Source organism: Nipponia nippon, unplaced genomic scaffold (assembly GCF_047370975.1).
Source record: "Nipponia nippon isolate SJK-2023a ecotype South Korea unplaced genomic scaffold, ASM4737097v1 scaffold_9, whole genome shotgun sequence".
In the NCBI taxonomy this organism is placed as follows: Eukaryota; Metazoa; Chordata; class Aves; order Pelecaniformes; family Threskiornithidae; genus Nipponia; species Nipponia nippon.
The window spans coordinates 8822698-8839633 of NW_028262413.1; the positions used below are offsets into that span (position 1 = coordinate 8822698).

At 48.3% G+C, this 16936-nt stretch overlaps 1 protein-coding gene across 18 annotated transcripts in view; it reads left to right on the forward strand.

The window, feature by feature from the left end:
* The window catches only part of SLC25A26 (solute carrier family 25 member 26), a 133706-nt gene that overhangs the window by 75060 nt on the left and 41710 nt on the right, over positions 1-16936 (forward strand). For 13 of the 18 annotated variants that reach the window (XR_015701183.1, XR_015701180.1, XR_015701181.1 and 10 more), the window contains exons 8-9: positions 7341-7405; positions 8845-8918. Coding sequence is in view for 12 of the 18 variants with exons in the window: in XM_087742892.1 (XP_087599018.1) it covers positions 7341-7405; positions 8845-8918 (139 nt within the window). In the remaining 6 variants the exon portion in view is untranslated. The other 5 variants (XM_087742904.1, XM_087742900.1, XR_015701185.1 and 2 more) reach the window with 4 other exon arrangements.

Genomic DNA, 16936 nt, shown 5'->3' on the forward strand with positions numbered 1-16936 from the left:
AGATTAGTAGTTAAGAGATGGATAGCCAGAGCTTTTCCCCAAGGAGCTAAAATACATTTTGAGATTCCAAACCAGTAACAGAATATGTGGAAAAAATAAATCCTGTTTAGAGAGAAATTATAGCATTTCTTGAAATAGAGATTATCAAAAGCAAAGCTTGTTCTTTGATGACTTACAAAATCAGAGCCATTACATCGTATGTAATTTTTTTAAAATAAGCTCTGTTAGGGGAATGGAAGTATTAATAGCAGCAGAATTCCAGCAGAGACTGAGGCTTCGTTTTGATGGGCGCTGTAACTGCACGACTGAGAGAGGGTGCATGGCTGTAACTGCACACGCTTTAGTAGATTGGGCGTGTGAGCTAGGAGGGAATGGTTTAGGTAGAATTCATTCCATTTTGGTGCAGAGGGGATATTTTAGATGATCTCTTATGGTCATGTCCAGCTGTATTTTCTATGTTTGTGTGATGGGAAGGGAGTTTTATTCTGCTTAAAATTCGGTCTACTGTTGGATTTTACACGGGCTTCATCAAATCAGTGCTAACAAAATCAGAGCGACAGAAGCAGGGCGTTCATTTTTGTTTCGAAAAACGCTTTAAAATGCAATCTGTACGTCTGCAGGTGTGATAGGGGATCATTAATTTAGCTCCGTTAATTTCTTTACAGTTAGATTGATATAAAAACTGTGTTCGGGCATGTTCAGAGAGCTGGAAAGGTTATCTGATTTACCCAAGGCCTTGTGGAGTAATTTCCTGAAGTCCAATTTGGTGCCTCAATTGGAAATTTAGCCCAGTGCCTCCATTTCCTTCTCTGTACATCTTGATCCTGACCAGTTGTGCTTGGACTTGCTACTCTTTGATGGATGTTCAGTAGTGTCCGCTCGTTTTCTAGTAGCAGTGTCGCAGAAGGAGCTTGCAGAGGGATGGTTGTGCGTGAACGCTTCCCTGCCCTTTGGCAGACACTGGGGAGACCTAACACTTTGTGCTGAAGGAGACACTGGTCCTCTGTGGAGCAGCACAGAGAGTTCCAGGTTCATGGTGGTAGTAGATGAGGCAGTTCAGCCTGGCTGTCTTCAGAGGCTCTATTCCCCAAGCATAAATCTTTGCAGAGCTGGAGTGCTATTTTGCAGATCGTGTTGTAATTGGTGATGATACATATTCTCTGGGTTATCCTTCCAGCTACACTTCCTCCAGCCCGGTTTTCCTTCTTTGTTCTTTCTTTCTTTCCCTGTTCTTTCCTTTTCACCAGCAGCATTTTAACCTTCCTCTCTCATGTCTCCTTTGAGGACCTGCTTCAAAACTCACGAGGTTCAACCCTTTTGGATCAGAACCTTCCCCTTCCATCTCCATTGCCTCCCTCTGCAGACATGTAACAGGCAGGCCCCGTATTAATCTAATCCGGTACTGCATCCATTCTGTTTCAGTGAAAATATTTAGCCTTCTTGCTGAATGGAGGCAGTGGAAAAATAATTTCCTGCTTTCTGAAGAATGGATTCCATGGTTAAAAATTATTAACTACCTACATAGAGCTTCAAACGAGGGAAGAAGAAACAGACCAAACTTTCTATCCCTTTCCACCCCAAAACAAAAAAATCAAAACCTCACCCGTACCCTGTGAATAAAATAAGATGGATGCGTGCATCCGAGTGATTTAAAATCATCATGTTATAAACCTTAAAAGGAGAAGATTATCCAAAAAAACAACCATTAAACACAGAGATGCTGTCAAGTGCCACCATGGTAGTAGTAGGATGGCGAAATCACACAGACATGCTTTTCTCCTGTGTTCTTTGCTTGAATTCAATACTTTCTAAAAATATATTAGAGGCCCTGAGGGGCAGGGTAATAAGCTGAAACAAACTGAAAGAAAAGTCCTGTTTGGCTTCCCTTTATGGCGCGCACACACACATACGTGTGTGTCTGGGTGCGTTGGTTAGTTCCTAGCTAAATCATAACTGATTATTTGGTGAAGACAGAACAAAGAGCAACAATATATTGAATTCCATCCCCAGTGCCTGTGAAATGGCAGCGATTTCAGCCAAAGTGCTGTGAGAGGCCGACTCATCCTCATTGAGCGCACATGTGTAAGATGTATGTATGCAATCCATGGGCTTTTTATAGAAACGTAATAGGCATGAGCATAAATATCAGAGATTTGGAATCCTCTCTGTCTCATCTGTTAATAATTTAATCCCTGGAGGCCTTGTCCAGTTTTATCATCATGTCTGGTGTCTTAACTAAAGGAGGTGTTTGGAGCAGTCAGGGAGTGAGAGAAGGTGATGTCTGAGCGGCCGGTGGGGAGGAACCCAAGGGTAGATCTACGTGATATTTTAAGCCTGGGGTTGCATTTGAACCAAACCTTGCCTCATGCCTGAGCTGTTTGGACACCAGCCCGGATTTGGGCACAGGCTTTGGCAGGCTGGAGGCCGAGGAGGGAAGCACGTCCCCATGCTGCGGGCAGGCCAGGCGTGATTGTGGTTGCACCCCACGCTCGAGTCTTCTCTGGACTCAGGCTGCCTGGCTGGACTGCTGTACCCCAGCCCTGCGCCGTACCAGGGCAGGCTGTCCCAGAAGAGCCTCTGCGTGGTTTTCTTATGCCCTCTGTGGAATGGGTCAGTGGCAAGGAAATCCTGCCGTTGGGCATTGGCTGTTGGGAAAGCAAAGTGCTGCCCTGGAGCAGCGAGGCAGCTCCAGCTTGTCAAAGAACCCGAGTGTCCATTCAACGCGATTGAAAATTGCCTCTGTTAAAGACGCCTTCGTTCTCCCTACCGTAAAAAAAGTGTGGCTTAACATTAATAATGAATGTTCTGTGGTGACAAAGTCACTGAGAATGGAGGTGCAAGCCTAGTGAATAATAAAGCACTAACGAGAGCTTTTTGCACATTAACAGGGAAGACTTCCCATCACTTTTGTTTTGATCTAATTGGCTCTGACAAGATTACACACTGTGCCTAAAAGCCTCTTTAACTCTATAGCTCTGACTAAATTTTTGAGTAGTTCTCAAGATTTCCCTGGAGTGTCTGCTTGGACCATGCTTCTAATGCTGAACTGGTTAAATCGCTGGAGGAGCGATGCTTTGCCTCTTTGGATTTCAGCAGAAATACCAAGAAGTTCTTGGGTCACTTTGCTCTACCATTGGAGTTGTTGTTCCTACAGTGATAAAGGACCAGGATAAACTTCCTCTTAAAAAAAAATTAACATAAGATCAATAAAATAAAAGTTCAAATTAGAACTGATTGATTGAAGAGTTCTGAAAAAGACCATTTGTGAACTTGGAAATCAGTCAATGTAAGAGGACGCTGCGAGGTTTAGTGTTGGACCTGGGTGACTCAGTTTTTCAACCCAGATTTGGGATTCAATCCTGAATCAGTCCTGGGTAACCTTCAGATGGCAGTACAGAAAATAGTAATGAAGACAGGCAATAATACAGCTCAACCTGATTTTTTTTCTTTTCCTAAGGTGGGCTAATTCAAACAAGGGCATTAGTCCAGCACAAGTTCCTATCTCTTGACAGGAGCTTGACCTACCAAACTGGGCTGGTGTTGCAGAAGAGTCTGCCAGGGGTCTGGCCAGATGACGGAAGGGTTCCCTGGACCCTTTAGAAAGGGTGAGAACTTAAAATGGTACAGAAGAAAAAAAAAGATACAGGGACTGAAGAAGAACTTGTTTTCATCCCTTCATAGGATCTTATTTGAGGAGTGTGTCAAAGAACCTGTGAAACATTTTCCTATAGCAGCAGCAGCAGCAAGTTCTGCGGGCAGCCACCTTACTGCGAGGACCTAGGGTTATGTATTGTTCTCAGGTGAAGTATTTCACTCTGTTCTGATGCTTCCCAATTTTTATTTGCATATGACAGCTGAAAAGGGTAGGAAATGCCAGCAGGAACCTAGGGAAATATCTTAAGTCTTCAAGACTTCTTATTCTTGTTGCCAAACAAAGGTAAATCGTTCTCTGCAGATGTCTGTCACTAGCGCTTCCATCAAGACCTGGTCACTGGGAGAGCGTGAGTAGCAGAGGGATTTTCTGTGTAACACCCTGAGCTTGGTGAAGTTCAGCTGCTCAGCTGACGTGTGAATGTACAGTGTCCATTGTAACTTCTTGGGAGACAGGTGATGAATTTTCCACTACAGCGTGAAGTTTTATTTTCCCAATAGAGGGGTTTGTCACTCTGCTAGAAGTATGGACAAGCCAGGAGCCTTTTCCCATGTGAAAATCCATCTTTATGCCTACTTGCTGAGCCCAAGTCATCACCAGATCCTTCTAGGCAAGGGAGAAAGGAGTGAGCAGGCGAGTCTGTCTGTCTGTCTGGGCGCCAGCTGCCTGCAAAGGTGCCTTTTTCTCGGTCAGCGCTGCAGAGAAGCTGGAATGATTAGGAGTGTAAGGCTGGATGTGTCTGGGCCTTTCTTGCCCACCTGATACTTTGATACCTGCTTTTGCTGGTTGCTGACGAGTTGAGCAGACTCCAGCTTTATGTGGCAGCTCTTGGAGAATTCAGTGACAGCAGGAATAGACTAAAGGAGTGATTTCAAGATCTGTTGGGCCTTACTGTGTATTAGAAAGTGCAGCGCACAGCCCTCCTGTTTTGGATGAGTAGACTCTGGCTGTACTAGTTTGTATCTGTTGTATTCATCTGATGATTGGAAACAGTCATGTTTTAAGTTCCTTTACCCGGCTAGAGTAGGTGGGACTGACCAGTGCCTTGCTCGCGCGGTAGCCTGTTCTTGGTGTGCTAACGTTGAAGAGGTCACTCTAAAATTACCTAGGACGTTTAGGGTTAAGGCTGGAGCAAATTCATTTTGTCAGACTTACTGCCTTCAATAAAATGCGGTTCCCAACAAATGCTAGTTTTAATCTCGTGTTTTTGTCAAGCATATACAAGCTTGCACTTAATTTAGCCGCTATCCTGCTGCTTGTTGTGCTTATGAAGCATTTTATTGTTGCTGTTGTCATTCTAAATTGATTGGTAAATCTGTACCAAATACTTCCCAGCGATGGAAGAAGAAACATTGAAATGTTAATAACAAGAGAGTCTGAAAGATGCAGATGTTAGCTGGGGAAAAAATGAAAACCAATCAGTCTTGATTAAACCTTTCAGATAAGAATTTGGGAACATTGTATCAGGATAAATTGTGTTTGTTCTAATCACTCTATCAGCCAAGACTGAAGCTTCTGCCAATAAGAAACTGTGAGGAACAAATGCATAAAAAATTTACCGGGATCTGATAAGGGAACTAAGTCTGACTAACGTGTTACCGTCAGCTCCATAGCTGAGTGATGCATTGAGATTTTTTGCTTGGTACAGGCCTGACAACCATGTGGTTTACTGTTTAATTTTATCTTGGTCTGTGGGCAAAGGAAGGGCTTCTACATCCAGACTTGTAAAGCCACTATTTTCCATGGAGATTATTTTTACTGTTCTAAAAATACGTGGCTGACATGAGTACCAAAGTTTCTATCCAGACCGTTCTCTCAAAGCCTTTGGGTCACTTACTCAAACACTGGCTCACAATAAAAAGATTTTTGACCTTAAAGAAAGTCCAAGAATGGGCTGGAATTTAGTTTAACTTGCTTATAGTTTCTGCTTTGGTTTCTTGAATACAACCCATTTTTCTGCTTTTTAGTGAGGTATCACTGCTAGAAAACTTGCGGCAGAGTGAACTGGACGGGCCGACCTGGCGCGAGCAGAAGCTGCTCCTAAAGCAGGCGTTGGGGGCTGTTCGCTAACTCAGCTTGCCTGCTATTCTTGTTTGAGATCCAGGGGACTGCACATGTGCCTTACTGCAACTCCTGAACTGTCATGGAACATTCCTTCATTAACTGTAAGAAATCAACGTAGGGTGCCAGCTGGCCCAGCCTCCTTTCTGACATAAAGCAGGGCTTTAATATGTTAAAGCTAAGGTGGCTGAGAAAGAGAGTTGCAGGTAAAAACACAAGCCAGTGGGGGGAAGATGGATTTTTTTATTACTTTACAGATTGTAGAAGAAATGCTTTTCCCCTCTCCCATCCCAAGAAAAGAGAGATCAATTTTTCTACATTCCATAAAACTTGGAACAGAAAATAGTTTATTTTTAGCTTATTCCCTGGGTACTGTGTAGGCTTCAGTCTTTGGAGTCACTTTGTTCCCTGCTTTAGCAGATACAGGATTTATACAAGCTCCAGAGAAAAAAACAGGAGGAAGAAGAAAGAGAGATTTCAGAACAAGTCTCTCTCTCTTTTCTCCCACCCTTTCTTCCCCTTTCTTTCTTCGCTGACTGCTGGGCTGCTCCTGCATTTTAAAAGTTTCCTTCACTTTGACTCTTCCTCAGCATGAATTACTTGCTTGAAATATTGTGAACGGAGGAGGGAGAGATCAGAGTTAATTTTAGGATGGGGAAATAAGGCAAAGGGAATAAGATCCTGGGAGAAAAAGCAGCAAAGCTGGTCCCTAGATAGCACAAGAGGCCAGGCTGTAGCCACAGGGTTAAAATACGGAGACAGACGCACACACACGTTTGTGGGTGAGAGATGCAGATGGATAAGCTGAAGATATCTGGCTTTCAGGAGGAAAGCCACAGCTGAGCTGGCTGCTCCAAGTGAAAGTAATGAGCTCCAAGGGTGACGTTTGGGAGTGATTAGAGAGAATAAAAATGCCCATGAGGGGAAGATGGCGCTTGTGGCAGCAGGCTTCTGACAATTTCCAAAGACCCTTGGGCAGCTTCACATTGTTGTTAGCCAGAACGGAGCTGATTTCATTTGTTGGAGATGAGCTCCATCCCAAACACTGGCTTGTCTTCTTTCCTTGAAACAGAGTCCCAGGTCTAACAGTTGAAGTCCAGATCCAGTCTGTCTGTATCAGTGGGTAGCTTTGCCCCTGAAGCATGTGTGTTTCAGATGCAGAGCATCTTTCCTCTGTCTTTCTGTCTTTCTAGCATTTGAATGGTCAGACTTTAATTCTCAAAGCAGAGCACAGTGTGATGAGCTTATTTTCCGATCTCTGCAAATGAGTGAGCAGGTTCTTCCTTGCAAACTTGTCCGTAGGTGTTGGAAGTGGAATCCATTGTCTTTATGACCTTCATATGTTCATATATGCACAGAGTCCAAAACAAAAGGACAGTAATCCCAAGGGGGATGTTTGGATTTACAGTAAACTAGTATAGAGCTGTTTTCCTTAAGTCAACACACAGGAATAAAACACTCTGTGTACAGGCCTTCAACAAACGTACCGGGACTCTGACGTGAGGAAACATGCTGTAGGCATTAATAATGGAGCAGTGTTGACCACAGCCATGGGAATTATAGGCAGTGTGGCATTCATATGCAACCAACAATGTCTCACTTGTGTTTGGTGTTTTAATTTGCTCAGGTGGATTTGCAGCTGCAGTCACCACACCTCTTGATGTAGCGAAGACGAGAATTATGTTGGCGAAGGTAAGAGCGAAGGAGGCCAGCAGACACGCAGGTGAATGGCTTGGGTAGTTCCAGAGTTTCTGTATGGTCGTTACAGAATGAAATCCAGCGCCTATTAATAATGATTTCTGCTCTTGTCCTCGAAAGCAGGATTAGATGTGAACAGGTACCGCATGCAGAACTAATGAAATTGTTGTGTTCCTTTCCTTGTATTGCTCTTCTGGGCCTTTCCCAAAGGATCTGAGAAGGGCCTGCGCTTGTGCTAGACTTCCAGAGTCTCATGCAGTGTCTTTAGGAGAAAATCCTTGCAGAGTTAGATGCCCAAAGTTAAACTTCCCATCAAGGATTTATTCCTCTGTTTTTTTGATAATGGTTGGGCTTGCGGGTGTGTGTGTGTATGTCTTTTCTGAGGAAGGCTTGGCACTGGATTTTCTGTCCTAAAATTTTAAGGCACAGAGATCTGCCAGCCAGGGCAGAAGGAAGATTGCTTACAAGATCAGTAAGTTTAGTAAGTAGTTAAATTGCTAGTAAGTCTAGTGTTCTGTCATCATCTTGCTGACCCCAGAGCAGAGCTAAGGAGCCACATGGCCCTTGGCCTTTCCCTGCCCTGAAAAGAGCTGTTGTGTTGGCAAAGGTCAGGCATCCTGGAGTTTCTGTGGATGGTTTTTACCATATTGCTTATGTCCCTCAGTACGGGGATGTTTCTTGTTGATGACATGCCACACACCTCCCCAGCCAAGTCACGCACATCTGCGCTCACCACGTTGCTGTGTTGTGTATCTCATCGCTGGGTGTAGTACCTGCTGCAGCTTCTTGGCCTTCGGATAGTGTGGGTGATCAAACTGTAAGAACTGGGTTTCATTTCTGTCTGTCGCTGTGCTGAGCAACCAGGTCAGCATTGGTAAGGGAATGACGGTGCTTTGGGATGTTCGGAGACCATTCAGACAGCATCTTTATCTTAGTCATCTCTCACTAACTAGATCACACATGTAATTTAATTGTCTGTAGTCCTGCTGTTTGTCCTCTGTTTTGCTCTCAAGGCAATTTTCACATGCAATATGCTACTCGTGTTTTTTTTTAAGTAAATGCTCTTGCAGTGAGCAGCAAAGTTGCTTGTTGCTTCTCTGAGAGTGTTTTTTTTATTAAATGCTCACTCCAATGTCAGCTGCTGGACGTAGAGCTGAGTGTAGTGCAGAAAGGACTGGCTACCCAGTTCTGAACTAACCAGCTCTGTGACCTTGGAGTGATCGGTTTTTTTCTTCTGTGCCTTGGTTTCCCTTTCTGCCCTTTGCCTTATTCCTGGAGATAAGGAGCTTTTTTGCCTGTGCCTGGGGTAAGGAGGTCGTTAGGATATCTGTAATTGCTGTAAAGTAGCACTAACCAGGGACAGGGAGCTCAGTAAATAACAAAATCTCTCTGCCAACGGTTTCCAATCCAGTCTCTCTCTTTCTGTGGTGCAGGCTGGTTCCAGCAACGCTAGTGGGAACGTTCTGGCTGCCCTCGGTGGCATCTGGAGGACACAAGGCCTGTCAGGGTAAGGACATGCTGCAGAAGCGCATTTCACATGCTGTTTCTCTGTTTGTGTTGGGGGGTGGGAGAGGACGGGATGGTCTGCTTAGATTTAAATCCTGTCCTACAGAAAAGACTTTTAATTGCTGTACACATGGCCAGGGAGCAGCTCTCGGGTAGCTAGGAACAAGGAGGTCCCTCCAGGGAGGTCTGGTGTCCTCACTTTAGCACTGGCTGCGAGCAATGTCCTGGGAAGAGCACAGAAACAGGGCATTATTGGGGATTTATCCATGGCAGAGTCCCTAAGCTCAGCTCCAGGCTTCGGAGACGAGGGTGGCTTTGTGTTTAATGGAGTTTTCTCTATGAATGTGCGCATTTGTGTTTTTTGTGCATTTAAACTTTGGGCATGCACATTGTCTTGTGGCAGTGAGTGCTACAGGTGGATCTTGAGGTGTGTGAGTCAACCCTCCTGAGATGTCAGGGAAGGCCAACATCAGAGCCACATGTCCCTTATGGGCAGTCTTCTCCTCCTCCTGGCAATTTCCTACTGATTTGAAAACACCAGCAAGGTCTCCTCTGTTCCTTTATATTTGCTGTTCTTACTGTGAAGTGTGATGGGAGCATGCGATGCCAGTGTGGTGCCGGCAGTAGGGACAAGCTGAAGCAGAAGGAAGGGAGCCATGTGCTCCCTGACTTGTCCTTTCAGCCTCCCATCAGGTCTGCGCTTGAGCACATGCCCTCTTGGATTTCTCCGGAGAGGCGCTTACTGCAAAAATGTAAGTTTTCTGAGACAGGCTTGAGTGCAAAGAGTAAGTCTGAGCAGCTGCAGAGCAGCTCTCTGGCTGCTTTCCTCCTGTGACCGGGGTGTAGAGGTGTTCTGGGCTTTCTGCTGACCGGCTGGGGAAGTCTGGAGTGATGTTGGTCCAGGCTCTTGGCTGCCCCGCTTTACCCATTCCTGAGACGGAGAATTGCTCTTCTGACCTTGGAGCGATGTTGTGAACAAAAAGTCCTCTGCTAGCGTTTTTAGAACATTTTGAGGCGTCACGAGCTTATAAATTATTATTGGTTTTTACAGACACCTGCTTCATTTACGCTACCTTGCCCTCTTTGAGTGCGTGACTCATACCAGTTATTGGCCACTCGTAGCGAATGTACGTCTTGAACAGCTCCTCCGGTCTGTGAGGTTCAGCCTGTGCTTCCTTTGGTAGGGCTTGTGTCCCACCTGCCCTTGGCCTGGGAGAGAAACGGAGGTTTTTTTGAAGCTTTACTTAGGGCTTTTCACTGTAATTTCTCATAGATTTTTAATCTGCTTGATGTGGCCGATACTTTCAGGGTGGTGCTTTAACATTTCTAAACTTGCTCGAAGCAGCATGCACATCGCAGCTTTGCGGGAGATAGTTTTCTCTTAACATCTGATCTCTGCTCGCACAACTAATAAAAGTTCAATCCTCTTTCTACACATGTGGGAAATAATTCAAAACAAATTGCAGGAAGTTCCTGAACACCGATTGCAGGAAAACGTCCAGCTGTGCCCCCCGGCGGTGCTCAGAGATGGGTTGTCTCAGGTTGCTCTTTGAGGTGATGAGGTGATGCGGTGGTGGATGAGTTTTGGGTCCTACGTGGTTTGGTGGACTCTAGGGCATGTTTTGGAAGGGACTGGGAGAAGTGAGGCCACGTCTGCTGCTGGTGGCAGTTGAACTCTGAAGGGTGTGAAGAGGCATGGATTTGGCTGGGGAAAAGGGGAAGTTTCCCCAGCCAACAGCAGAAAGTAAAAATGTGTGTTTGTGTTCTTTTCAGGGTGTTTCAGCAGTGCCCTTTTCTAAACAACCCAAAATTAAACTCTGCCTAAAGATAGTACCCGTGGACTAGGACCAAAGGGAACACAATTCAATTGAAATCAAAACAATAAGCGATCTGGAGAAAAAGTAACATGTAAAGGGAGGCCAAGCTGTGTCAGCTGCAAGGAAAAGGAAGAAAGTCTTGGGAAAAATAAACGCAGAGGCTGCCATGCCTGCTGCCAATTATAAATCTATTAATCAAAAACAATAAAAACGTCGGGCTTTTTTGGCCAGTTGCAACATGAAATGATTTATGGCTCCTCTAATAAATCTCGTAGTTGAAGAGGAGGAATTCTGAGGGCAGAAAGACGCATTACTTATTGCCACCTTATTAAAACCAGAGCGCAGGGCTCAGCTTCCTGGTCCGCACCTAGTAAATCCCTCTGCTTCACGCCAAGAAACGTCACATCCCTTTCTGTCCGGGGAGAGCCAGGCCTGCAGCGGGAGGTGGGATGGGGTGGGGTGAGCGGATCTGTGTGCCTCTTCGCTCTTGCCAGCAGGGTGGACGAGCCGCTCACGTAAAAGCAGGGTTACATCTTGTCCGTCTGCTTTTCACGCACGGAGGTGGTGGCATTTGAAAGCTGTGGGTGAAACTTCTCAACTCACTGGTGAGAACGACGAGGATGGTTTGACTGATAAATCTGGTGAGATGGCTTGTCCCAGCTTGTGTGTAGACGGGGATGGAGCGGGCAGTTTGCGCCAGGTGTGCCATTCCTTGGCCAGGCTTCCCGGTCGGAGTGGACGTGGCATGGCGGGAGCGAACCACACCGCTCTCCAGAGCTGGATCTCGCCAAGGCGAGTGGCGAAAGCAGCCCCAGTGCCCAGGGCTTGCTGCTTTGCGAAACACAAGGTGCCCGCAGGAGTGAGCTCGGTGCAAAGCTGTAGTCAGATAAAAGCGGTGTTTTCTCTCAGCATGGCCACCTCTTTGGTCCGGAGCGTAATACGGAGGTTTTGTGGCCGAGCATGCAGCATCTTTTTCAGCACTGGCACCTCTGTGCTGTGTCCAGGCCCTGCAGTGCCTTTTCCAAAGAGTAACTTCAGGGGTTCTGGTTAGTCTCTATTGAGAAAGAATTTGCTTTGGATTGCCGAGTCGTAGCCCAAAAATGTCAGTTTTGCTGCTGGAACTGTGGGAGTAGGTGTGTTGCTGGGCTGGGAGCCCTGAAACGAAGAGCTGCACCCCAGAGGGCATGCACGTGGTTGGGGGGGCACACGGTGCGGGTTTCACACCTGCAGCCAGGCCTCACCCTGGGATTTAAACGTGATTCCCGGATTCGTGGCTGCCGCCGAGCCGTTCCTCGCACGGCTGGGGAGGGAGTGATGTGTCTGTACCTGAAAGCCCGCATTTGGGCTTTACCAGTCGCTGCCGTGCTGTGCATTTATTTATTGCAGCTGTTGGTGATGAGAAGGCGGGGGTGAAGCCCTCCAGCCCTTGGTGCTGGATCCGACCAGTAACTGGGAGAGCTGCTTAAGCAAAAGGGAAAACCCAGGCAGGGAGAGAGGAGTGGCAGGGTGCCAGGTGAAATCTGTACCAACAGATAGCAAATACAAATAGACAGCAGACCTGTGCCCACCAGAGGGGTTTCTGATGGGGCCAGCAGAAAAAAAAAACCTAATTTATCTCATCTGCTGATGAGGGCAGGTATGGCCCAGCGGGGACCAGTTTGGATCAGGCCTGCAGCAGAGCTCCACTTGCCAGATTCGGGGCAGCCCCAGAGCCGTTCAGGTCTCCCTTCCTGCAGAAGTGAGGCCGTGGGGGATTGGAGAGGCCATGGGTGGCAGGTGGGAAAGAGAAGCTGGGGGGAACAGGGCCAGGATTCTTGGAAGTGATGGTTAGTAATGGAGGTTGCCAGGGATGCAGCTTCTAGGTAACTCAGTTATCTGTCCTTGTTTGTGTAATGGCCGTGTCTCGAGTGGGCTGTTCTGTAAATGAATGTCTGCCACTGCTCCTGTAATGAGGGCTGCCTAATTCGGCAGGAGAAGGATGGTGCACGTTCTGAGAGCGATGCTGCACCGTAGGATTTACCCTATCAGCGCTCCGTCCATACATGCCTTGTACAAATTACTCTGTTTTAAAGCTGTCATTATGGTAATAGACCCAATTGCTGTCTAGTAAAGCCATAAAATGTTTCCATCTGCCTGTGTGCTCCAGGCTCCTTAGCAAAGCTCATTACAACGAAAACCAGAGTTACTGCAGCCAGAGGTTTCCCCAGCGCAGCGTGAGTAGCCGGGCGCAGGCAGGGAGCAGATAGCTCCTGGGCAGCCCTGGGGGTGCGGGCGTCTTACCGGGAATGACACCTCGTCCTGCTCCGGACACGCTCCTAGCGGGGACCGTGCAGCGTTCGGAAAAAGCCAAGGACAGCGTCCCCGCGGAGCTCAGCCAGAGCACGCTGCGAAGGGCTCCCGCCGTGCGGGCGATAGATCGGTGGGGGGATGCCAAACAGATTCGAGCCTAATGTTTAATCCTTGCTTGCAACGAAGGAAGCCTGTAATCCTCTGGGAGGATACACTGGCCTATCCTGACGCTGTTAAACCAACTGTCAGCTTAGATGTGTCGAGCAATTGGCTTTGCACGAGTTTCCTGTTAACTTCCAAGAACTATTAGGATCAGGCACCTAAACATGGTGGCGGCTGAAGGCGCAGCCATTCCTGCCCCCTCCCTGCTGGCCCCCACTGGATGTTACGGGGAGCCAGCCGCTGGGGTGAGCAGGGCTCTCTGCGGTGGGGGAGCTCCTGGCAGAGAGGGGGTCCCTCTGCCGAGGCTGGGCGGGGGCAGCGGAGGATGGGACGCTTCCCATCTGCCTGCAGCCCTTCGTGGGGATGGGTCTGAGCTCCTCGTTCCGCAGCGAGGCCTGTAGCAGCCTGCACCTTTGCTTCTGCACCTCAGGAGCGTGGAGAGGGGTTAAAAACCACAAGGCTTGGGAGTACTCTGTCAGGGCAGCCCAGACAGGTTCCTTCAGTGAGCAGCGGGGTGGGATTTAAGAAACCAGCAAGAGAGAATTTTTCTTGGCTTTGTTTCCCGAAGCCCCTGCAGCCAGCCGTGCAGCATCCGCTCTCCACTCATCCTCCGAAATCCCCTTTCCTTCGCCTGCAGCTTGTTCGCAGGTGTTGTCCCACGGATGGCAGCCATCAGCCTGGGAGGCTTCATCTTCCTGGGGACATACGAGAAGACTCGCCAGCTGCTGCTCTGACCCAGCCCGGCCGGTCCTGCCGGTGGCCGCCGAAGAGCTGGAGAAGCTGTCGAGCTGAAGGAGTCCACCCGCGACCGCAGCCTTCCTCCGGCCGCCCCTTCGCCGTGCCGCAGCAGCTGTTCAGCAGCCTGAGCGCCGCTTTCACTGTTCAAGAAAAGTAAATCCTCCAATAATCCAATTTCCCAAACATGAAATTTTCCTGCATGGAAAGTGAGTGAGGTCATTGTGAGAGCTGTGCCAAAAAAGTAATATTTGGGGGGTAAACAGCTAATTACGGTGGCTGAGAAAGGCGTTGCTAGAACTCCTGCAGGGGAAATGTTTTGCAAACCTCCAGATCGTGGGCTGAGCGGGGAGGCTGAAATAAAGCGAGTTTTCATAATTCAGTGGCACCTGCCTCGTAACACGGGGAGGGTTTTTCTGGTCGGGGCAGGGGCCGATCGAGTTACAGCCTGCTGCCCTCCAACAGCACTGAAAGCGTTCCAGGTTGGGAGAGCTCTTTGTAAAAGACAATAATCCATTTGTTTCTGATTTGAGCTGTATTTGTGAAAGTTTATATTCCTGTTTATACCTACAGGTGCTCAGCAAGCATTCCTGTGTGGTAGCCAGTGCAGCTTTATTAATTAGACTCACATTTCTCCGGTAAAAGCACGGGCTTGTATTATTTTACAGCTGTGCCTTGTGCGAAGACATGCAGCTCTGCCTGCTTTTTTGGTCTTCCTCCCTCAGCAGCTGAGGGAGCAGGCGGTTGGAAGTGCTGAGCCCGGGAGGGAGGCCGGGCAGGCGAGGCAGGGAGAGTTCTGCCGATGTGCGGGTGGATCCTGAGGGCTCTCGGGGGACCGCCGGCAGGCTGGGCACACCGCGGCGCTTGGTCTCATGTTAGAAAAGAGAAGCTGTAGTCAAAATGGTGCAGGGCCGAGCTCAGTGAAAAGGTCGTATTGAAACTACTCAATTAAAACTATCACCAGAGCCTGGAAGGGGGGAGATTGCCACAGCAACTTGGCCAGGCGGTGCTTGGAAATGTTTAGATGCGGAGGGTGTTCGCACGGGGACACGCAGGCAAGCGAAGCCGAGCTGCTGCAGTGAGCGCCTTCGGCACGCACCAGAGGCCTCGGGCTGTGCCAGCGCGGTGGGATAAGAGGGGCCGGGTCGGGCCGAGGCGGTTCGCACGTGCGCCCTGGGCTCAGCCACGATGCTGGGAGGCCGAGGGGCCCCTCGCTGGCGGACTCGCGCGTGGGGGCGAGGAGGTGGGTGCTGGCTGCCGCGTGGGTGAGCGGGGCGCCCGGGTGCCAGGACTCCATGCGCTGTGGGTGCCCGCAGCCAGGCTTGCGCAGCCACAGTGGCACCGAGGCCATCGGCTTCAACCTGGTGGCCTCACACGCCTGCGCCGGGGTTAACTAAAGTCGTGCCTGTGACGCCGCGCTCCCCTGGGGTGCTGTCATGTAACAGTGAGGTCGTTCTCCTCGCTGGGAAGGCGTGCAGGGGCAGGGAGCCTGGGGCGAGGGAGAGCAAAGGCCAGACCAGGTTAGTGCCTGAACGAAGCGGGGGTGCGTCCGGAGCCTGAGCCCTGCCCAGGGAACGGGCTGCTGCTCCGGCACGGACACGGGCCAGGCTTACTGAGGCTGGATGTTTTATTACACTGCCATCCTATGACACAGCAATAAGACTTTCTTGAGGCCAAAACTTAGAAAATAATTGGCAAACAAGTAAAACATACAGAACAAAGGACATAATTCTTAAAAATAATCTTCAATTAAAACGGGGAATTTCAGCCAAGTCCCATGTTGGCTGGTTCCAGCTTCCACGGCACGGTGTGGCAGTGCTTCCTGCCACTTGTACGGTTGTCTCTTTGATGAAGTTTATATACGGCAGAACCAATTCTAGGGGCATTTGGGGGGGGGCAGGGAGATTTAGCAAGCACTCTGTCTTAAAAGCTAACTTACATTTTCTATTAAAGCTCTCTAAACACCATGCAAGGGTTAGCACTGCAGTGGGTGCGTGTAATTACTTGAGCTGAAAACAGTCGTGCCTCATAGTCTTTGGGGCCAAATGCTGGGGTTTTGTTGTTTTTACTTAATATTTGGATAATGTGTTTTTGTCATCACTGCTTTTATTTAAAAACTGGGGGGGGGGAGATGGACACCCCCCCCCCCCCCCCCCAGGTGCTTCCTTCCCCTTGCTGTGTGCTGACGGGCTGGCTCCGCACCCCGACCGCCGCGGGAAGGACACAGTCACCCGGGAATGGCACCAGGCACGCGAGAGCCCCGCCAGGCAGCTCAAAATGACGCTTTTAGGTAGGGGACTATGCGGCGGCGGGGGGGGGACGACACCTAAAAATGTGTTTGTTTTTCCCCTACGGCCTGTTTGCCTTGAATTTTAGCAATGTTTTATTTCAAGTTTACCAAAACTTGAAAAAATTCATTTTATTCCAGTACTGGGATAATGTGGAAAAACAAAACTAGACTCTCAGACCAGGCACCAGCCTCTTTCTTTACCATTTTAAAATATTTTAACAACTCCTACATGTGTTAAGGGATTTATCAGCGTAGTCTCAGAAAATCTGCTTTATAACCAAAGTTATAGTTTGGAGGAGGAAATGCTTTTAAATTTTTTTTAAAATATAAACTGAATTGAGATTTGATTTTTTTTTTTTTTTTTTTTTTAGTTAAAGCAAGAATTCAAGCTTATCTCCAAAGCTGCCTCTGGAATTTCCATGCAGGGTGGGGTTCGGTTTGGGAAAGCCAGAGGTGTTCACAGCTGCAGCCTGGTGCTACCCTGGCCCCATTTTTCTTACGTACGTACGCACACGCCCCATCTGTTCTGTTTTCAGTGCCAAGATAAGGGTACTTGCCAGATACTTAAGCACGTTGATATATTAGAAACGCATTTCTGAAAGTTCTTCGTTGTATCTTTCAATACAGCCCCCAAATTCCACCCCATCCCCAGGTCAGGCTGCCAGAGGCTGCTGCTGAGCTGAGCTGCAGCAGCCGACGTTGAGGTTGTGGGTCTGATTTCAGGAG